The sequence below is a fragment of the Corvus kubaryi genome, unplaced genomic scaffold (genome assembly GCF_017639235.1).
Source record: "Corvus kubaryi isolate FWS band 111438036 unplaced genomic scaffold, C.kubaryi_AGA036_p1.0 37353, whole genome shotgun sequence".
NCBI lineage: Eukaryota > Metazoa > Chordata > Aves > Passeriformes > Corvidae > Corvus > Corvus kubaryi.
Genome location: NW_024581115.1, coordinates 3,351,975 through 3,371,356, shown reverse-complemented (window position 1 = coordinate 3,371,356; position 19,382 = coordinate 3,351,975). Strand labels below are relative to the sequence as shown.

The 19,382-nt window shown below is 51.4% G+C and overlaps 3 protein-coding genes across 5 annotated transcripts; 2 read left to right on the top strand and 1 right to left on the bottom strand.

The window, feature by feature from the left end:
- Positions 1-435: 435 nt before the first annotated feature.
- Positions 436-9,647, top strand: SLC25A19 (solute carrier family 25 member 19). Of its 3 annotated transcripts, none has more exons than XM_042032515.1 (7): positions 436-524; positions 810-955; positions 1,460-1,615; positions 2,299-2,469; positions 3,256-3,439; positions 4,603-4,733; positions 5,931-8,173. In XM_042032515.1, exons 2-7 carry the CDS (start codon positions 830-832, stop codon positions 6,129-6,131), a joined length of 969 nt encoding a protein of 322 aa, XP_041888449.1. In that variant the 5' UTR covers positions 436-524; positions 810-829; the 3' UTR covers positions 6,132-8,173. The 3 variants fall into 3 exon arrangements, with proteins under 3 accessions (XP_041888449.1, XP_041888450.1, XP_041888448.1); XM_042032516.1 differs by lacking the exon at positions 436-524 and adding an exon at positions 532-675 and having other exon boundaries at positions 5,931-9,647; XM_042032514.1 differs by lacking the exon at positions 436-524 and having other exon boundaries at positions 765-955.
- A 1,019-nt stretch (positions 9,648-10,666) lies between these two features.
- MIF4GD (MIF4G domain containing) lies at positions 10,667-15,421 on the top strand. Its single transcript, XM_042032518.1, has 6 exons — positions 10,667-10,773; positions 12,704-12,840; positions 13,000-13,109; positions 13,435-13,590; positions 14,253-14,345; positions 14,471-15,421. The coding sequence occupies exons 2-6, from the start codon at positions 12,759-12,761 to the stop codon at positions 14,696-14,698; spliced, it is 669 nt and encodes a 222-aa protein (XP_041888452.1). The 5' UTR covers positions 10,667-10,773; positions 12,704-12,758; the 3' UTR covers positions 14,699-15,421.
- A 162-nt stretch (positions 15,422-15,583) lies between these two features.
- MRPS7 (mitochondrial ribosomal protein S7) lies at positions 15,584-19,382 on the bottom strand (the record flags this gene model as incomplete). The annotated part of the gene is made up of 5 exons (XM_042032235.1): positions 15,584-16,336; positions 17,197-17,364; positions 18,252-18,315; positions 18,616-18,807; positions 19,336-19,382. Coding segments are annotated over 5 exons (693 nt in total), but the record flags the coding sequence as incomplete, so codon positions are not given.

Here is a 19,382-nt window from a genome sequence, read left to right as displayed (position 1 = left end):
GGTCTGGATCACAAGTGTGATGAGGAGTGGCTGAGGGAGCTGGGGTTGTTTAACCTGGAGAAGGGAAGATCAAGGTGACCTTGCTCTCTACAACTCCCTGACAAGAGGGTGCAGCCAGGTGGGAGTCGGGCTCTTCTCCCAGGTAACAAGTGACAGGAGGACATAATCTTAAGATGCACCAGGGGAACTTTAGGTTGGAGATCAGGAGGAATTTCTTTATGGAAAGGGTGATTAGACATTGAAACGGGCGGCCCAGGGCGGTGTCACCGTCCCTGGAGGTGTCTAAGGAAAGACTGGATGTGGCACTCAGTGCCATGGTCTGGCTGGCAAGGTGGTGTTGGATCACAGGCTGGACTCCATGGTCTCGGGTCTTTTCCAGCCCCGTAGATCCCGTGGTTCTGTGAACGCCCCATCCCGCGCGTGGTGCGGATTCCGGGCGGGGCCGGCGCGGGCGCCGTTCCCGGGACTACATCTCCCAGCTGCCCCCGCGGCACGCAGGCGCAGTGCGGAGCTGGCGGCAGCGGGTGAGGCGGCGCGGCGCGGGGCGGCCCAGGGCTGGACACCCCCGGTCCCACCGGGCCCGGCTTGGACTCCCCGCCGGTGGCTGCCACGGGCGGGGCCGGCAGCTGCGGGGCAGAGGGAGTGGTGGAGAGGGGCGTCTGTGGGTCCCATGGGGTGAGGAGGGGGTTTGGAGTGAGGAGGGGGCTGTGGGCCTTGGCGTGAGGGGTCTGTGGGATGGGGGCTCTGTGAGGGGGGAGGGGCTGTCGGCTCGGTGTGGGGGGAATCACTGCCCCTGTGCCCCTGCCCAGGCTGAGGACAGCCGGCAGGCATGGTGGGTTACGACCCCGAAGCCAAGTGCGTGTCTACGGCGGAAGCGGCTGCAGCAGGATCAGCGTCTGGCTTGGTCACTCGGGTCCTTGTCAGCCCCTTGGATGTCCTCAAGATCCGCTTTCAGGTACCTCACTCGCGGCGTGCCCTGGGGCAAGGATGAATGAGCCTGTCAGGGAGCAGAGCTGATCGTGTCCTGGGTGAACAGGTCACTTGTGCAACCAGAGAGCACTAAATCCGCTCGTCAGCCTTCACCTACGTTGTGTACAGGTTATGCAAGGAATTAGGGCTATCCTGTGTCCACAACTTCTATTTATATAACTTAACTTGTGTGGGAATGGAATCTTGTGTTTCTCATAGTTCGCTCTCTTTCTCTGTTTTTGTGAATGACTTCCACTATCTGACTGAATTTCACCATCATCCCTCCTGTTTCTTTGTGTTCATGGATGTTTTTATTCTTTTAGAGCCCTTCATAAATAACATCCCAGTCAGATCTTGACTGTGATTCTGTGGGAGGGTAGAATGCCATCCCTTAGCATTGGCTGTCTGACAGGGTTGCGAATTCCTGAACTGGACGCTTGAACCAATGTTGAAGGGTGACATTGAAAATATTTTCTCCCGTTTCCTCCAGCTCCAGATCGAGCAGCTCTCCTCCAGAAACCCCGCGGCCAAGTACCACGGCATCCTGCAAGCTGTGCAGCGCATCTTCCGGGAGGAGGGCTTGACAGCCTTCTGGAAGGGCCATGTTCCCGCTCAGTTCCTTTCTGTTGGCTTTGGAGCCGTTCAGGTGAGGCGACCAGGCATCACCTGGGCAAAGTGTATGTACACAGGACGCTGCTCTGCTCCCTCAGACCAGCTGTGTTCAGGAGTGGGAAGGATGTGTAGCTGTCTAAAACTGGTGTATAATTCCTAAGTTAATATTCCTGAGATTGCTGAACAGACTGGAGCACGGCGAGAGCAAACTGAGCTCTGTCTGTATCTGGTATCGTAGATAAACCTTCTCTGCTCCTGACACTTGGCTTAGCTGTTCATGCCCCAAGCCTGGGCAATATTTTGCTTCTGGTCAGGGCTTGTTAGGAGAAAATCAGTGAAGCTGATGAGGGTGTTTTACACAGCATTGTTATGCTTAATTTGTAAACATTAACAGCAGTTTTAGGAGCAGTGGCTGAAAGGGTAAAGGACTGCATATTTGTGACATGGTGAACACTCTTCTGGATACATAGAACATTAAAATGAGTTTTTCACGATTCTAAATGCAAGAATTATCAGAAGTGTTAGACACTAGAGTATCCCAAGCATTCCCCGGGCTGCTTAGTGATTTTTACACGTTGCAGGTTGGGGAGGACTTTTGAAGGACAGAGAAGGTGGTAACAAGTGGGGGGGTGGAGCTCTTGGTGAAATGAAAGAGTGGGAGACCTCTGTGAGTCCTAAGGCTCGGCTTCCTGACCAGTGTGCATTTGTTTCTGCAAGTTCATGGTGTTTGAGAGCCTGACAGAGCTGGTGCACAACGTCACCTCCTTCAACGCCCGCGACTCCTTGGTGCACCTGGTGTGCGGGGGCCTGGCTGCCTGCACAGCCACAGTCGCAGTCCAGCCTGTGGACATGCTGCGCACCCGCTTTGCTGCCCAGGGTGAGCCAAAGGTGAGGCTTAGCATTCGTGTTGGAATTGTCATCCATAGCAGTGGCAATATTTCACGGGTCTGAAGATGCAGGAGGTTTGAAAGTACATGCAGCATGTGGGTTAAAATGAAGGAGCAGGTGCTGTTACGGGCAGTGTTTGCACTGTTGCCCAGTTATCCTCTGTGCTGTTGACACAGCTTTCCTAATTGTGTTTTGCTGCTTCTGATCCTGACAGGTGATCCAGAAAGGAGAAACTGTCCTTAACAGGATAACTCAGTTTTGCTTTCGCTGTTGACCTTTTATAGAACCCACTCCCCAGGGTGTTGAACATTGCATTTTTGAAACTTTCCACATGCAGAGAGTCATGTTTAGATAATGATGGGGATGATACTTGAAACCAGTCACCTTTCACCTGTGCTTCATGTTCTTATTTACACAAAAATTGGTCTCTGTGCTAAATAGGTCTGTAATAATGAGATCGATTTTTACCAGAGCCATTTCTGTACTTTGCCTGTATATGAACTGTGTTGCAGGAGTTAAGTGCTGTTAAAAGAAAAATAGTCATGTCTGTGATGTAGCTGGTCTCAGGACTCAGCTCTGTGCCTTGTTTCTTGTAAGTCACAAGGGCTTAGCACAGAACACTGAGGGTGTGGAGAATCACCTTGCTCATCACTTTGTGCTGAGGACAGTCAGTTGTATTTTGGGCAGTGGGAAATTCCTATACCCATTGCTGGGAAATGACCTGACCTTTGTTTTGCTGGTTTTAAGTTCACTGGAGAGTCACTCAGCCTCTTCCTTGTTGTCCAGATCTACCGCAACCTTCGCCATGCAGTGGTGACCATGTACCAGACAGAAGGGCCTCGGACTTTCTACAGAGGTTTGACCCCCACACTCGTTGCTATCTTCCCATATGCTGGTCTCCAGTTCTTCTTCTACAACATCCTGCAGCAGTTTTCCAAATGTGTGATTCCAGCTGAAGGAAAGAATGGAGGTAGGAACTTGGGACAGTGATGGCTGCAGTCAGGAGAGAAAGAGGATGAATGCTGGTTTGTGTGACTGATGTAAGCTCTGTTAGTCCTTTCACGTTTTTTGGTGCAACATCTGAAAAGTATCTCAATTTCCCACCTCTCATTCTTAGCCCTGCACTGAAATGCCACATTAAGTCCAATGGAGTTCACAAACAGCTTCCATTGTGGAATAACTGTGATGGAAGTGGGTGGATGGGAAAGTGAAGTGTCACAGGCCAGGTGCTCTTTCTTGAGCAGTGTCACGTTACTGATACTGTGGGAAGACAGTGCTGGCATAACCCTTCTCTGTTTCATTAGTGCTGTGGGGACAGGATTCTTGGATTTCCTTAGTAAATCTGCCTGCAAATTCCAGCACAGCTATTAGAGAAGAGGATTTATTTAGTCTTCTTTAAAGCTGCTAGGCTCTTGATTTGATGTTTTTATGTTGGTTTCTAGCTCCATTGCAAGAGAACCTCATCCTGATGCAACCTGTCATCTTGGCAGTTCTAGATACCTGTGCCTCTTTGAGAGAGAGGGATGCAGCAGCAGCGTGGCTTTGTTCCTCAATGGAATCTCTTCAGCAGAGGAACTAGACTTTTCAATATCGTGTCTGCATATTTAATTGTAGGTGTCAGAGGCTGATGGTGGTTTTGTGCTGGGGGCTCGTGTTTATCAGGAAAGAGTCTAATACAGAACTCCTTTCCCACAAGCCTCTGAAATCATCAGGCAGTGTCAGCTTGTGACATTCCAATCCAGAATAAATCAGCCTGAGCAGTCAGGGGTGCAAGATTTCCAGTGATCAGGCTTTTACTGGGGCGGGGCATGAAAACTTTTCCATCCACTGTCAGCAAGTTGTCTGGTGACTGGAGATTGGGGTTTTTTGAGCAGAGCAAAACCATTAGTCACTGTAATGGACCAAGAGGAGCTGGTCCTCTGATTCCAACAGACACTGCAACCCTGAAAAAATAAAGCTTGAGATTCTTTGGCCCAAACTATGCAGAAGAGGTGATGTAACTTCAAAGGACTTTTTTGACCTTACTTCTTGTGAAAAGTGATTTTTAACTTACCTTGTATGATCTTTAATCAGAATTCCCTGCTAATCCTCTCTTTTCCCTCATTGCTACGCTTTTCCTTTTTTGCTTCTCAGGCAATGTTAAAAACCTTGTTTGTGGCAGCTGTGCTGGAGTCGTCAGCAAAACCCTCACGTACCCTTTGGATGTGGTCAAAAAGCGACTGCAAGTGGGTGGCTTTGAGGATGCTCGGGCAGCCTTTGGGCAGGTGAGAAATGTTGGAAGTGGTGGATTTTCCTGAGAATGGAGCTAGTCCAGTGCACTGGAATGCAGTGACAATCCACCAGTGGTACCTGTTGAGTTCATGTTGGGGTTGGGAGCTGCCACTGAGCATTGGTCTCGTTAATAATGTGAATTTATGCATGAACATACTGGGTTTATTTTATGACACTGTCCAACATACCTGTGCTCTGGCTTGTCATCCCTCTCCATCAACTATGTCTTGGAGCTGGGGGTGAGTCAGGCAGGCAAAGGGGGTTTTGATTTACTTTACTTTTCTAGTTGCAGCTTGGTATTTCTGATCCAGAGCCAATTACTAGCAGAGGATGACACTGGCTCTGTGCTGGGGTCACTTGGCTGTCAGGCTCCTCTTCTGCAATTAATATTTTGGCGCAAGGAATAGGCACCAAGTGTTCAGCATGTGTCTTTTGTATGAAAATGGCCTGAAATTCAAAGCTAATTAAATACTCTGGTGTTCTTTAGCACCATTGTTACCACCTTGAAATACACTTGAAGACAAATACAGATCTTTCAAGGAACTTTCTCTTTTTTTCCATGAAACGTGGAAATTTTCTCTTTTCCTTAAAATTCCTTGGATCTGAGAAGGAAATCAGTCTGTACCGTAAGAAATTCTGGAATAGGATTTGGATGTCTCAGCCCATTGCATTGGATGCTTTTCCTCTTGCAGCGAGATACAGAATTTGTTCTTAGTATTGATGTGTCACAAGATGTTAAAACTGCACAGTGTAACACAACGACATGCAGACAGCTAATTTGGAAACTTCTAAGTGCTGTAACTGTGTTTTCTTTCTGTCAGAAAACTCAAATATTGTCCCTTCTTAGAGAGTGAAGGGGATAGAAAACAGCAGCCGCACAATCTGAAATAATGACTTCACAAACCTGTGCCATAAATTTAAAGTCATGCTGTTGTTGCATGCAGAGGTTTTACAGCCATTCAATGAATGATGTGCATAAACCATTGCTGACCCTAAATGTGTACATTTCCTCTATCCTGCTCTCTCTAAACTGTCTCTGAAACTTTCAGTTAGTTTTAATATTATCCAGAAAGGCATCTCCAGGCTGCATGTCAAGATAATGTTTCTGTGGTATAGTTTGGAGATCTTTGTGGGTTTTTCCATTTGTCCTGAAGTTTTCTTGTTTAACCTTGTTGTCATTTCTCTCCCAGGTGCGGACGTACGGGGGTCTCCTGGACTGCATGAGGCAGATCATGCAAGAGGAGGGCCCAGGTGGGTTCTTCAAGGGCCTCTCTCCCAGCTTACTGAAGGCTGCCTTCTCCACTGGCCTCATCTTCTTTTGGTATGAGCTGTTCTGTGGCCTCCTGTGCGCCCTGAAGAGCCCCGAGAGCACAAGGAGGAAGGAAGGCTGAAAGGGATGTGTGTGGCTGCCTGCTGTTCTCCTCAGGAGGGGAGACTGATGGCCCTGCTCTGTCACGAGCGTGTTGGAAATGTCGGAGCTCCCCCAGCCTGTGGGGAATCACCTCCTGGGACCAAGCAGAAGGAGAAGGCGACTGCAGTTCTGCTGGAGACACTGAGCTGCTTGGCTGGAAGCTGTTCAACAGAGCACTTTTCTTCTGTCTCCTCTCATATCAGTGCACATTCAGTGGGGAGAGAGGGAACCAACAGACCACTCCCTAGCAGGGCCTGTGCTCTGGAAGGGCACCCATAAAGCTGGTGAATCCCTGAGCTCGCCCTGGATCCCAGAGCGGGGATCCTGGCCCAGCCTAGTGCTGCTTAACCAGCCAAACACCACTTCCTAGCACTGCATCTGCACAGCTTTATTCCCTTGCTCTGTGCCTGCTGTTTGCACCAGATTCTTGTCTCAGTGTTGCACAGGTCACTCTGTCCTGCTGCTGTGAAGTCGGGTAAAGCCACGTTAGTACACAGACCCTCTGTTTTCCTTTCCTTTGCTGCCAGCTGCTGCTTCTTGGTCACCACTTGCTGGCTGTGCATTCTCTGTCATCTTAAACACAGCATCTTCTCTGATCATGCTGTGGACCAGACTTGTTCTTCCTTTAACTCCAGTCAGCTTGATTGTATCCTGAATTCCCATTTTACTTCCTGGGTGTGTGGCCATACATATCTTAGAGGTTTGCAGTGCCTCACTCACACTTTTTACAAGCAAACCTGCATATTAAGAGCCCCACTCTGATGGGATTCAACGCACAAACCCAATTCTTACTTCAGGGTTCTTTGCTTCAAAGCAGTAAGTAAACTAATGCTGTATAGAGTTAAGAAGTAATTACTCTAAATAATGAAGGGAAAGTCCTGTGGAAACTAGTAGTATTTTTATTATTATTTATTTAATATAGCACGTTTGAGCACGTTTGTGTCTAGCAAGTATTTCTGTATTTCAGAACCTCAGTCCCATACTGGTGCTAGCAGATGAAAATGTTTTGACAAGATTTGCTGAAGTGAAAGGAATGAACATCAAATGGGAATTGGTTGGCTGAGTGTGGTGTTTCACATGGGTGATTGAATTAGAGATGGAAAAGTGGTTTTTTTCTGGAGTTTCAAAGGTTTTATGAGAGGTTAAAAAACCCAACAAAACAACCTACCAACAACTCTGATTTATGTAACAGTGGAAAAGAGGAAAATTACTTTCTTCCTCCTCTTTTATTCTGTGTTTTTTCAAGCCTAGCAGGGTGTGGTTGGACTGTGTGGAAGGCAGAGTTCTGAACCCTGCCCACAAAAGCACGTTAGTCATCTGCGAGGGGTGGATAAGGCAGAGCACTGCAGTTATTTGGAGGATGGTTTGATGGTTCTTCTCTTAACACAGAGCTTTTCCCAGCTCTTTTGCAGTATTCAGGGTGTTAATCCCAAATGGTCTGGCCAAATTCCAGTGTGACCAATTCCATTCCATTGACGCAACTTCTCCTGGCGATTTTGAGCATATCAGCATTGCTCACTTATCCTGAGCTATTGTGAGAGGCTGTTTTTAGAGAACAGCTGTTTCACTGGTGGCTGAGGTATCTGGAGAAATTCCTTGCAAATCCAGGCCAAATAACTTTGTGTCTGCTGTGGGTTTGAGATCTTGGAGTACAAAGTGGCCGTTTCACTGCAGGTGACTGAGCTGCGTAAAATTAAGTTCATTGAGCAGTGTTGGTGTCAGGCAGGAGGCCAATATGTGAGTCTTAAAGAGGCAGAGAGAGCTGCATGTACTCTAAAAATGGCTGTTTTGTTTAGAGGAGACAATGCAGAAAATGTGGAGTGAGTTTCTCCAAGCACCTCAATCCTGTTGGCATTTTCCTGTGTTATTTAGGCTGAGATTCCTCAAAATCTTCTTAACAATGTTTAGCCTTTGTTTATTGTTCACCTGTTGCTGTTGGAAAGACATCATAAGGAGTAATGAACTCAGCCTCATGACATCCTTCTGAGGGAGAGAAATGTCTCCTTTCAAAACAGACACAAACAGGTTGGGTTTGTTATTGTCTTTTGTTGCTGGTGAGAGGAATGTCGTCATGGTTAGCAGGGACAGGCCACAGCAGAAAATGTTCAGTGCTGACCTAGGCTTCCTTAGGAAATGGGGACTCGTCCGTCCTGTCTAAACATTGCAAGACTTGTTTTCCACTTTATGTCAAAGAGCTGCTGTTAAACTGCACTAAATAGGGGGAAACTGGTTGGGAACTCAGCAGTGGGAAAGAAGAGGAAGATCTGTGCTCTGCTAAGATGACGTTCCTCGAGGCTTCTGTGGAGTTTGGGGTGATGGGCATGGGCAGCTTGGCTGCTCCACAGAGAGGGTAGCGCTGGAGAGTATGGAGCAGCTTTTCCTCTCTGGGGTAGTTTTTTCCTCCACTCTGCATTAACTGAGCTTGCCTCCACCCAACAGATGGCACAGCCGGAGTTCAAGTTGTGTCTGTCTGGCCCAGGCTGTGGAAGAGACACTCTCTGGTCGGAGGACTTTGGGCTGCGAGTCACAAATATTGCAGGCCCATAAAGGCATCTGGGCTTCCAGTGAGAGGGAGAAAGACATGAAAACCTCAACAATATTAGGAGCTGCATCCAACAGTCACTTCATCACTCACCTCTGATCAGCTGCAGCTGTCCCTCACAGATTTCTCATGTGCACTTTGCTGGGGAAAGCACTCTAAGAGGAATGTTGTTTTCTCTGCGGGATTGAGGCTGAATGAAGCACTAGGAGGACAGGTCTTATTTGTCATGCTGCTCTGCCGAAATGCACACTGTTAGGAGCTAAATTTCTTAAAATTAGAGAAGCAGGAGAGGTGAGAGATCTGTGGTCACCTTGTTCTCCCATGTGCTGGCACAGATTTGCTCTTGGAAGCTGCGCCCTCCCATTTAGTGTGAAGTGACTCAACGCAGCAAGTGCCTCGCTGTGAGACTTGGCCAGTTTTGGCCATTGGGATTTCCTTCCAAGCTAATCCTATCACCAGGGATTTGCCTGCAGTTCACCTCACAAGCTGCTCAGCAGTTGCGTTTGTTTTCTTCTAGTGCCTTTTACCATCAGAACGTCCAAAAGCTCCTTAGCAGGCAGAGCACAGGCGAGGAGTTGTGCCGTGGTTGTTTGCAGCTCCACCACAGCACTGAGCCGGCCTCGGACGCACAAGATCTGCGAGGAACATGCTGCTTCCTGCAGCGCTGGCTGCCTCACCAACTTCCTAGGACAGTCCCACTCTCAGGATGCTCATCCAGAGCTGCACAGCATCATTTTTGACAAGAAATTAATGTTTTACAGTCGGGACTGGAATGGATCGTATTTAATTTGGATTTAAGTTTCTCTTGTGATGTAGAAACTCTAACTGTGGCATTTTGCTGTGTTGCCTGAGTGGATATTTTGCAGCTGCTGTTTCCTGAAAGTGTCCGAGCACAACACGCACAGTGTGTGCCTACCTTTGAGACAAGGTACATTAAATATTTTGTTATGTACATGTCTGGCTGCAGTTGGTTTATTCCTATCCTCTTTGTGCCTATGCTGGACCCCGCAGGAACAGCGTGGCCTTCCTGAAGGGAAGGATAATCAGGGCCCAGAGCGTGGGGCAACAGGAGCCTTTTGGATTTCCCTTCCCACTGCCTGCTTGTGGATGCTCCTCAGCAGTAGGCAGAACGGTACCCTCTGTGTTGGGTATCGCTGTTGAGAACTGCACCAAAAGGGATCGGCCAAGGGGGATTTGTGCAGCCCAGTCCCACTGCTGTGTCCTGGAGGGGCTTTTGGAACTGTGGTGGCCAGTTCTGAGCCTCACACCCTCGGTGGGTGAGTTCAGGCTTTGTATTCAGCCAGGCCATGCAGTGCTAGCAAGAATGTTCCCAAACCGTTCTGTGTTCCCTCAGCCATTCTCTGGTTTCAGCAGCCTGGCTGCTCTGCTGTGAAGGCTTCACCCCCTGCGGGGTCTTCCCTCGTGAAATGGTTGAGATTTGAGAGGAAAAACGTGAAGTGTGTTATACCACACTCAGCTCTTGTTGCAGTGCGTTGGTTTAGTGCATCTCCCCTTTCCTGACTTTTTTCTACTCAGTTTTTAATACCACTCGGCTGCAGCCTGCCCTGGCCCGGAGAGAAGGGCGAAATTCACGCCGTTATCACCCGTAGAGCGCCAGGACAGCCCCGCGGGGGACCAGGACAGAGGGGTGAGTGCTGCCCGCGACCTGCCGGGGGGGTGTGGGGGGAGAGTCGGAAAAGCAGCGGCCGTGCCCTGGGGGTGTCTGGGGAGGCACCCGGGAGCAGCCGCCCGTGCCTGGGGGTGTCCAGGGGAACGGGGGGCAGCCGGCCGTGCGCGGGAGGGTGTCTGGAGGGGCAGCCGCCCGTGCCCGGGGCAGCCCGGGAGTTTCCCGAGGAGCAGCCGGCCGTACCCGGGGCTCAGCCCGCCGTGCCCCGGCGCTCGCAGGCGGTGGCGCTGCCGCAGCTGCCGCCACTCCCCCGCCCGTCCCGGCCCGTCCCTCCCCCGGCTCGGGCGAGGAAATGACCTAAGAGGAAACCTGGGCCGTGCCGGGAGGGCGCGGGGCTCGGGAGGTGCCGGCGATGCCCCGGCGGCCGGAGGACACAGCGGGGGCGGCCGGCAGGTCGGTGGGGCTGCGCCCGGCTCCCCCTGCCCGGCCCGGGGCAGCGCGGGGGCTGCTTTCCCCGGGATCCGCCTGTCCCTCCGTCCGGTGGCCCTTGGGCTTGTGCCAGCCGCGGGGTTGGAGCGACGGGAAGCAGCGGCGGTGGTTCCTGGGGGCTCCAGTGGTCCAGCTGCCCCGGGCAAGAGGCGTCTCGGCGCTGGGAAGTTCCACGTGCGGCTCGGCGGGGATGGGATGGGAGTGCCGGGGGCTGGCAGAGCCCCTGGGGCAGATACTATGGGGTGGCAGAGGAGACTCTGCACTGCTCCCTCTCCTTGTAGTGGTCAGGACTTGTCCAGCCCATACGGCCAGGTGTGACCCCGCGGGTCATAGGTGCCCTGGCACTTGAGCTGATGGATCACCGGCACATTGAGGGTGCCTACTCCAACTGTGTCAGTCCCCGGGGCGGCTCGTTTAGCAGGGGCCAGTGGCAGAGGAGCAGTCGGTGCCTACAGGTGCCCCATGTCATCCACTGCTACCAGCCCTTCAGATGAGGAGGTGCTGGCAGCAGAGTCTCTAGTGCTGACGAGACCTGGCTGGCTCGGTGTTCACACGCTGTGGTTTGCTCTAGGCAGGGTTATTTGGCACAGCAGTTCAAAGCAGCCGTGGCCATCCCAGGGAGCCGTGGGGACGGAAGCTTCGGGAGAGGGGCTGGGCAGCGGCGGTACAGACGCTGCCAGACGGGCTCGGGCGCTTCCCGCTGTGCTGCGTGAGGCACTGAGCTCTCGCCAGGTTCCTTCTGCGTGGAGATGCTGCCGGTGGGACACGGGGCTGCTGGTGATCTCGGGCTGCTCCACTGGCAGTGCAGCATGGCATGAGTCTACATGCAGAGAGACGAGAGGTCGGCTAGCAACGTGTTTGCCAACTAGGCATGGCACGGAGGGCACCCAGCTGCTGGTGAATCCACCTGGGAAAGAAAGCCGTGTGCCAGTCCCAGGGTAGGTGAGAGCTTTGAGTGCGAGAGCAGTGTCGGCAGGTGGTCACCCCCATGGCTGCTCTCTGCTGTGAGTAACTGTTGTGCTGTGTGTGAAGGGTCTGCCCACTGTACCTGTCCCATGCCCCTAAAGGCTCTTGGGCTTTGATCTGGGTAGGGACCTGTTTGCAGAGGGGGGTGAGTAATGGCCGAGGAATTTCGACGAGCTGGCAAAACTCATTTGGCTGATTGCCTTCTCGTGTTTGTGCTGTCGGTCTGGCCAGCCCTGCATTTCCATCCAGCAGATCCTGTGTGAGCAAGCCGTTTCTCTCTGTGCCGTGTGTACCCTCTTGCTGTCTTCATTGTGTCATGAAGCAGAAGAAAATCAATTTAGAGACTAGTTAGGAGCACTGTTGGTGCTGCAGAGCAGTGCTTGACTGCAGAGGAATGAGATGGGAGCTGTTGCTGTTGGGGATTTGGCTGCTGAGTTTGCTGTGCTGTGCTGGGAACTGAGGGAGCCTGGCTCTGGTGCAGGAGAGGTGCTCTGGTGAGCATGTGTTGGATGCTTTTGTGCTGGCTTTGATTCTTGCTAGATTTTTGTAAGAAAGCAGCTGAATTGGTGTTTCCAAGGCCCAAGGGAGCAGTGTGTGCTTCCTTGTGATACAGCCACAGGGAAATATTCTGAGGTGAGATAGGTATATTTTGGGTCTGCTTTGCCTGTAACATATATCAGAAAAATATAAAGACTCTGAAGATGAAGTTCTATCATCAGCTGGTAGGAAACAAGGCTTTATAAGATGTGGGAATGAGGATTTGCCTGGATCTAGGGCTGGAGTTGGTGCCCTAATAAAAGAGGAGTTTCCTTGGGGTGGGGAGCTGTCAGGAAACAGCCTGTGCTCCAGCACTACCTGGGATTTGTGGAATGGCAAATGGGTTAAGCTTTGCCTCTGTCCAACTAAGCTCTGTGTGCTCCCTCCCCAGGGACTGTCACTAGCTCATCCATTGCCCTGACTCTTGCCCTTGGAGGAAACCAGTCATGGGGGAAACAGGCAAAGAAGAGTACAAAATACAGTCCTTCGACTCCGAGACTCAGAAGCTGCTGAAAACAGCCCTCAAAGGTCAGCAGGTTTTTATGAGCTCCTCTGCCACGCACAGTTTCTGCACCATTTAACGTGACTGTACCGGGCCCTGCACAGACCTTGGTTGCTTTCCAGGTACCCCAGAGCAATCAGGGGCCAAAGAGGGCTGCGTCCTGACAGTATTTCTCTTCTCTGCAGACCCCAGTAACGTGGACCTGGAGAAAGTGGCCAACATTATAGTGGACCAGTCCCTCAAAGACTGTGTGTTCAGCAAGGAGGCTGGGCGCATCTGTTACACCATCATCCAGGTGAGAGCTCGTGTCTGGACAGCGAAACACCTGGGCTGTGTTGTGTGGGTTGTCCCTGGGCTGGGCCAGGAAGGGCTTTGCCCCAGCCACGTGCTCTGACCCCTTGGCCATCTCTCCTCTCCCTCTCCCTCTTCTCTCCTCTCCTCTCTTCCCACTTGCCCCATGCAGTGGCAGCATCCAGAGGAGCAGTGGGCTGGCACAGGCAGCGAGTTGCAGCTTTTCTGCCTCTCCGGGAATCACAGCAGGGTATCTGTGTGGTTCTGCATCCCCCTGCCCCTCTGGCAGCCCTGTTTCATCCCTCCATCCTGCTTTTGTGGGCTCGTAGGCAGAGAGCAAACAAGTTGGCCAGAGCATCTTCCGGAGGAGCCTGCTGAACCGGCTGCAGCAGGAGTACAAGGACAGGGAGGAGCTGCGCACCCGCTCACTCCAGGCCTGGATCTGCTACGTCACCTTCATCTGCAACATCTTCGACTACCTGAGGGTGAGGAGCTGGAGCAGGAGCACCCAGCTGCTGCTGCCTGGAGTGCCAGAAGGGCCTGGGCATCCCAGGATACCAGGGCAGGAGTGTTGGGTGCGTGTTGTACAGAGCCCCAGGGCCATGGGGGCCAGAGCTGGTTCTCCGCACAAGGATGCTGTCAGGGCTCGTGCTACCTACAGGCTTGGAGAAGCAGAGGAAGTCTTCAGGAACAGTCACAAAGTCTCAGCTTCCTCATTTTGTACCTGGTGTTTGAAATCCCGATTTGCCTGCTCCCAGATGTCCCAGATTGCACTGGTTTAGTTGCTGTGGAGTTTGCTGACGGAGTTTGCCTTCAGGCCTTTGTGCAGTGTGTGAACTTTGAATTCCTGCTTGGAGTAGATGTAAAAATGATGCAAGTAGAGCTGCAGGCAGGAAAAATACTGTTGGAACAGGTATATTTCCCACGACTACCTGCTTACATTTAAAAATAGATGTTTTTTACATCATTTGTTCAGCTCCTCTGCTTCCTGGAGACTCAAATGTCTGATCTCTGATGTAAATCCCACTAATACAGCACAGCTAAATCCTGCTCCATTCTCCTTTGGAGTGCAGCAAGGGAATAACTATTTAAAATAGCTGCAGACTCCTTTCTGGCTCCAGGCTGATGATGTTCCTTCTCCTTGCAGGTGAACAACATGCCCATGATGGCTCTGGTGAACCCTGTGTATGACTGCCTGTTCCGGCTGGCACAGCCCGACAGCCTGCAGAAGGAGGAGGAGGTGAGTGCAGGGAAGAGCTGCTGATGTGCCTGTTGTCCTGCCAAGGACCTGTAAAAAGCACAGCCCAGGGGGTGCAGAGGAGCCTCCATTGCTTTGTGTTCAGCCATCTGCTCTTCCTTCTGAAGGTGGACTGCTTGGTCCTGCAGCTCCACCGCATTGGTGAGCAGCTGGAGAAGATGAATTCCCAGCGGATGGATGAGCTCTTCTCCCTCCTCCGAGATGGCTTCCTTCTGCAGGAGGGGCTCAGCTCCCTGTCCCAGCTCCTGCTGCTGGAGATCATCGAGTTCCGGGCTGCTGACTGGAAGATGACGGACGCTGCCCAGAAATATTATTACAGCGAAGTGACGGATTAACTCCCGCGGCAGAGAAGGGGAGTCCCCAGCACCTTCACCAGCAAGCTTCATACCAAGTTGGAATTTTTCACACTAATTTTTTAGCACTTCCTGTAAATAGGATTTATACTGGCTAGAGCCTCTGTACACCTACTGTCAGATGCAGCTGGTGCTGGTCTGACTTTGGAGGTTCAGAGCAGTGGAAAGTGCAGATTTAACCCACCAAGTTCTCCCACTGATTTTGTCTTAATACTGGGCTGCTACCAGCCAAGGGCTTGGGAGGCTTCTAGCTCACACCAGCATTTTCTATGAGTGTTAAGGAAAGCACAGTTTAGGCTGAGAACATTTTGCTTCACCCCAAAGCCAGCAGAGCTGTGGGAGGCAGCGGAGAAATCTCCCAGCTCAGGTTGTACGTGGTTCTCTGTGACAGGTCACAGAACACATCATGGCCTCACAAACAACTCAACCAAGTGCTATTTTTCTCAGACTCCCTCCAGCATGCTGGCTGCACCTGCATGCACACAGCCTCTCTTACAGCCAGGAATACCTGCCATGGGGCAGCCTGTGACAGGAGAGGTCCCTGAGCACATGCAGGAATGGGATTTGTAAGTTTTATACAATAACTGTCACCTTTTTTTCAGAATTTTGCAAGTTTCAGCTACAGTATGTTTCTTATAAGAATAGGAGAGGAAGAAAGGAAACAGTCTATTGAAGGATTTTTTTCTAATAAAAGTTTTCCATTAATGTGTGCCCTGCTTTCTCCCTGTGCAGCTGCTGAGCTCTGAGCAATACTGAAGGGTTGCTCCTGCCTGAAGCCCTAAAGCTGTGATAACTCAGTTTCTGCTCCAGTGTAGGGCCTCAGGGCTTTACATAACCAGGGTGGCTGGAGCAACAGAGACAAAGGTCTGCAATCGGGAAACCTTTCCCATAAAACTGGTTTTATTAACATTCCCATCAAATCTGTGCAGACAATGTTGCTGATGACCAGAACCAAAAATCAAAAAGGGCCTTTTATTGCCTGTTGTACTAATCCCTCTAAGGCTGGTTATGGTGTGGAAGAGGATCCAGCTCTGCTCGTAGCTCTGTAGCCAAAAACATTGCTGATTTGAGGAGCAGAGAGACTTTCAGATGCCCAGGAAACAGGTGAGTGAAAGGTGATTTTGTTTAGCATTGCTGTAAGAAAAACATCTAAGGCTTGTCTTCACAGGGAAGTGATTATGAAGTAACTGGAGCATCCCTGCTGGGGCTGGTAACTCAGACCCCCCCTTCCCCCATCCAGATAAGCACAAAGAAAAAGAACCTCATGGGGATCATGTGAGCTTTCCCTGGGTTAGATCAGAAGCTGCCTGCAAGGGATGTTCCACCTTTCCCTCTCCCAGGCTGGCAGCCCTGGGGCTCTGCTCTCCAGGCCGTGGCAGCGTGTCCCATGCAGGGTCCCTACCACCAGCGGAAGTGGGCATATGCCCGGTTGGCCTCTGCCATCTTGTGCAGGACGTGCTTCCTCTTGATGACAGGCCCCTCGTTGTTGAAGGCCAGGAGCAGCTCCTGGGAGAGTTTTTCTGGCATCATTGTCCGGCGGTGCTTGTTCTCCCTGCACTCAGTGATCAACCACTTCATGGCCAGGAAGCGCTTCCGATTGTCCGTCAGTGGGACGGGCACCTGGGCAAGGGTTAAACCACGGCAGTTATCAGCAACCTGCTCCTCCCCAGCAGCCACACAGCACCAGCTGGCACCTGCAGATGTTCACTGTGCTGCTCTCTGCAGCCAGACCCGCTCCCGACAGCTGAGCCCTGCCAGTTCTCCTGCTCTGTCCTTAGGAACTGGCCACTGCTACCAAAATGGAAATGCTGGCCTGTTTGGGAGCTGGATCCAGGCTGATGTGTGTTAGCAGAGATGGGAGATGGTCACCCCATCCCTGCACTGAATACAGAGAAGTCACAGAATCAGAGTGGTTTGGGTTGGAAGAGACCTTAAAGATCATCTAATTCCAAATACCTCCACATCTCACCTCTCCTTCAGGTCCCAAGGGTTGCAGAGCCTGTACTCAGAGACAGGTTCTGCTTGTGTTTTAAATACCCACAGGATCTAGGTGACCCATTTTGCCACGCTGACCTACCCCAGGGCTGTGGGACCTCTCCCCAAGCAACATGGTGCAGTGGATAGGACTGGTAATCCAAGCACTACCAATTCTTTTGCTGCTGATCTCTGTCTCCTTGGAAAAGACTTGCTGTGTATTTCTCCTCACATCTAGTCAGAGAACCAGAGACTGCTGCTGATTAATGGCTGGACTTGATTGATCTTAGAAGTCTTTTACAACCTTAGTGATTCTGTGACAGGGGAATCACAATACTCATAGGTGGGGATCCTGATTCTGGACAGTTTCTAGGTGCTGGTTTATTCCAGATTGCGAAGGGGCTCTTTCAAGGAGAGAAGATCTTGAGCTGATAGGGTGGAAATCAGTTCATCTGCCTCCCTGCCTAATTTCTCCCAACCAGATGTGCTCCCAGCCCCCCTTTCACCTGGTAGGTTTTGCCTCCTTTGGTGATGTTGCTGAGCCCAATGATGGGCTGGCAGTTCTTGAGAGCCTGGTGGAAGATAACGTAGGGGTTGCATTCAATTGTCTCCTTCTCATTTTCTGGAGCTTTGTGGTACTTCTCCAGCTGCTTCCTCTTAATGGTCTCCAGAGTCTTGGAAGAAAGGCAAGAAAGAAGACATACAGAGCAGATGGATTCTCCCACTCCATGATGTTACATCACTTTTACAGGCACCCTGTTTTCACCTGAGCAGCTGGTCCTCCAGCCCCAGAGGCCAAAGACCCATTGGGAATCCTTTAACTCAAGTTTTACTTCACCTTCTTCCAGCTCTTCAGACTTGTTTTATCAGACACTGCATTTGGGGTGAGTGGGACAAGCAGCACAAACCCGGGCCAGAAGCCAGGGAAGGGCAGGGACAAAGTGGAGGCTGGAATAGGGGTCTGTGCACTGTGCATCCTCCCCTGCAAAGCCTGGACTCCAGAGCCCAGAGCCCATGTGCTCTTCTGTAACAAGGAATCAGCAGTCAATTGGAAACATTTGGGTAAAATGTGTTCCCATTTCAAGGGATTTCAAGGGTGGAAGAGACCAGATGGGACCACCAGTTAATACCAATTGCTGTGGGTCAGAGCAGGCTCAAAGCTCTGTCATATAGGTGACACATTTGTGGGACTTCAAGGGCAAGTTATACAGAGGGTAAGGCATGACAGAGAGCTGGAAAGATGATGTTTAGAGAAAATGATGCTTTATGCAGTACAGAAGGACACAGGGATACTGAAGGATGGAAAGAGAAGGTTCTCCATGAAGCTCTTACCTGCTGGTCTGTGAGCCAACAAGGGTGGGGCAATGTACATTTTATCAAACAAACCATGGTTTATCAGAGGAATCATGCTGACAGCAACGTGTGGCAGAGGGAAACTCATCAAGACCACAGAGATGGACCACCCAAGTTCTGGTAATTTCCAATTCCAGTGAGTTTGACATCCCAGCCTTCCATTTTGTCTTGTTTTAACGTAACAGTGAGAAGAAACATGAGTTCTTACCTGAGACATGAGGCTTCTGGCCAGCACTTTATTTCCACTCTTCATCATCATATTGGTGAATTTACTGTAAACACAAAGTCAAATGGGATCTGATATGAATTCTGATTTTATCACACACAGAAATAAGCCCCCCACCCCCATTCCTTTGTGTTGTTCCCATGGTTAAGTGTGGGTGCTGCCAGATCTGCTGTAATTATCTCTAATCACTGTAGGACAATGGACTGGTTGATGGGAAAAGATTAACCCAGAATATAGGGATTATGCTGTAACAAAAGGCAATATTCAGCCAGCAGGTGAAGGTCGAGGAGGGCAGCATAGCTCCCAGCCGTTTCTGAAGAGAGGAGTAGCTGCTGCTTTCTCTGACCTAATCATGGGGTCGCTGAACACGGAACTGGAGAGAGAGGGAGGAGCAGCTTTGATTAGTTGAACAGCCTTAAGCTCCATTTGTTCCCTTTCCTCCTCAGTCAGCTCCTCTAAAGGTTTCTGATACGATTCCTTTTTCACTTCTGGCTCCAGGTAGCTGGGGTTGTAGCGGCTCCATCTCACCGGCACCATCCTGCAAGGAACGGGAGAAGCGGGGCTGTAACCCAAGGCACGCGCTGTGTCGTGACAGGGATGCAGCTGGACAGACGTGGACAGATGTGAACACGCCTCAGAACGACATGTTAGATGTGAGAGGCATCAGTGGCAGTGGGGCGAGCAGCTCGGGCGGGGTTCTATCCCTTTTTTCACATTTTCGCATTGGAAGCGGCTGCCCAGGGAGGCGGTGGAGTCACCATCCCTGGCGCTGGGTGATGCGGTTCAGGGATTACAGTGGCAGTGCTGGGTGCACGGTCGGACTGCATGACCTTAAAGGTCTCTTCCAGCCTTGATAATTCTACGCCTGTACGAGCCCAGCAAAAACAGGCGGGCGACCTGTCCGTGTGCTCCCGGTGCGGCGCACACCGTCCCCGCACCCCTCGTGCGCTCCCGGTGAGCCGCCCCGCGGCCTCGCCCCCCGCTGCCCGTGTTCCCCCGGTGGGCCGCAGCCCCCAGTGCCGCCCGTGCGCCCCCGGGAAGCCCCTCGCCCCCTCTCCCCGCTCACCGGGGCAGCCAGGCCCGCAGCCGCCGACCCAGCCCCGCCGCGCCGGG

Coding starts and splice junctions, on each gene's coding strand:
- SLC25A19 (XM_042032516.1), top strand. CDS start 830: ATGGTGGGTTACGACCCCGAAGCCAAGTGCGTGTCTACGGCGGAAGCG. Junction 1,616..2,298: donor TTGGCTTTGGAGCCGTTCAG/GTGAGGCGACCA, acceptor TGTTTCTGCAAG/TTCATGGTGTTTGAGAGCCT. Junction 3,440..4,602: donor AGCTGAAGGAAAGAATGGAG/GTAGGAACTTGG, acceptor TTTGCTTCTCAG/GCAATGTTAAAAACCTTGTT.
- MIF4GD (XM_042032518.1), top strand. CDS start 12,759: ATGGGGGAAACAGGCAAAGAAGAGTACAAAATACAGTCCTTCGACTCC. Junction 13,591..14,252: donor ACATCTTCGACTACCTGAGG/GTGAGGAGCTGG, acceptor TTCTCCTTGCAG/GTGAACAACATGCCCATGAT. Junction 14,346..14,470: donor GCCTGCAGAAGGAGGAGGAG/GTGAGTGCAGGG, acceptor TTCCTTCTGAAG/GTGGACTGCTTGGTCCTGCA.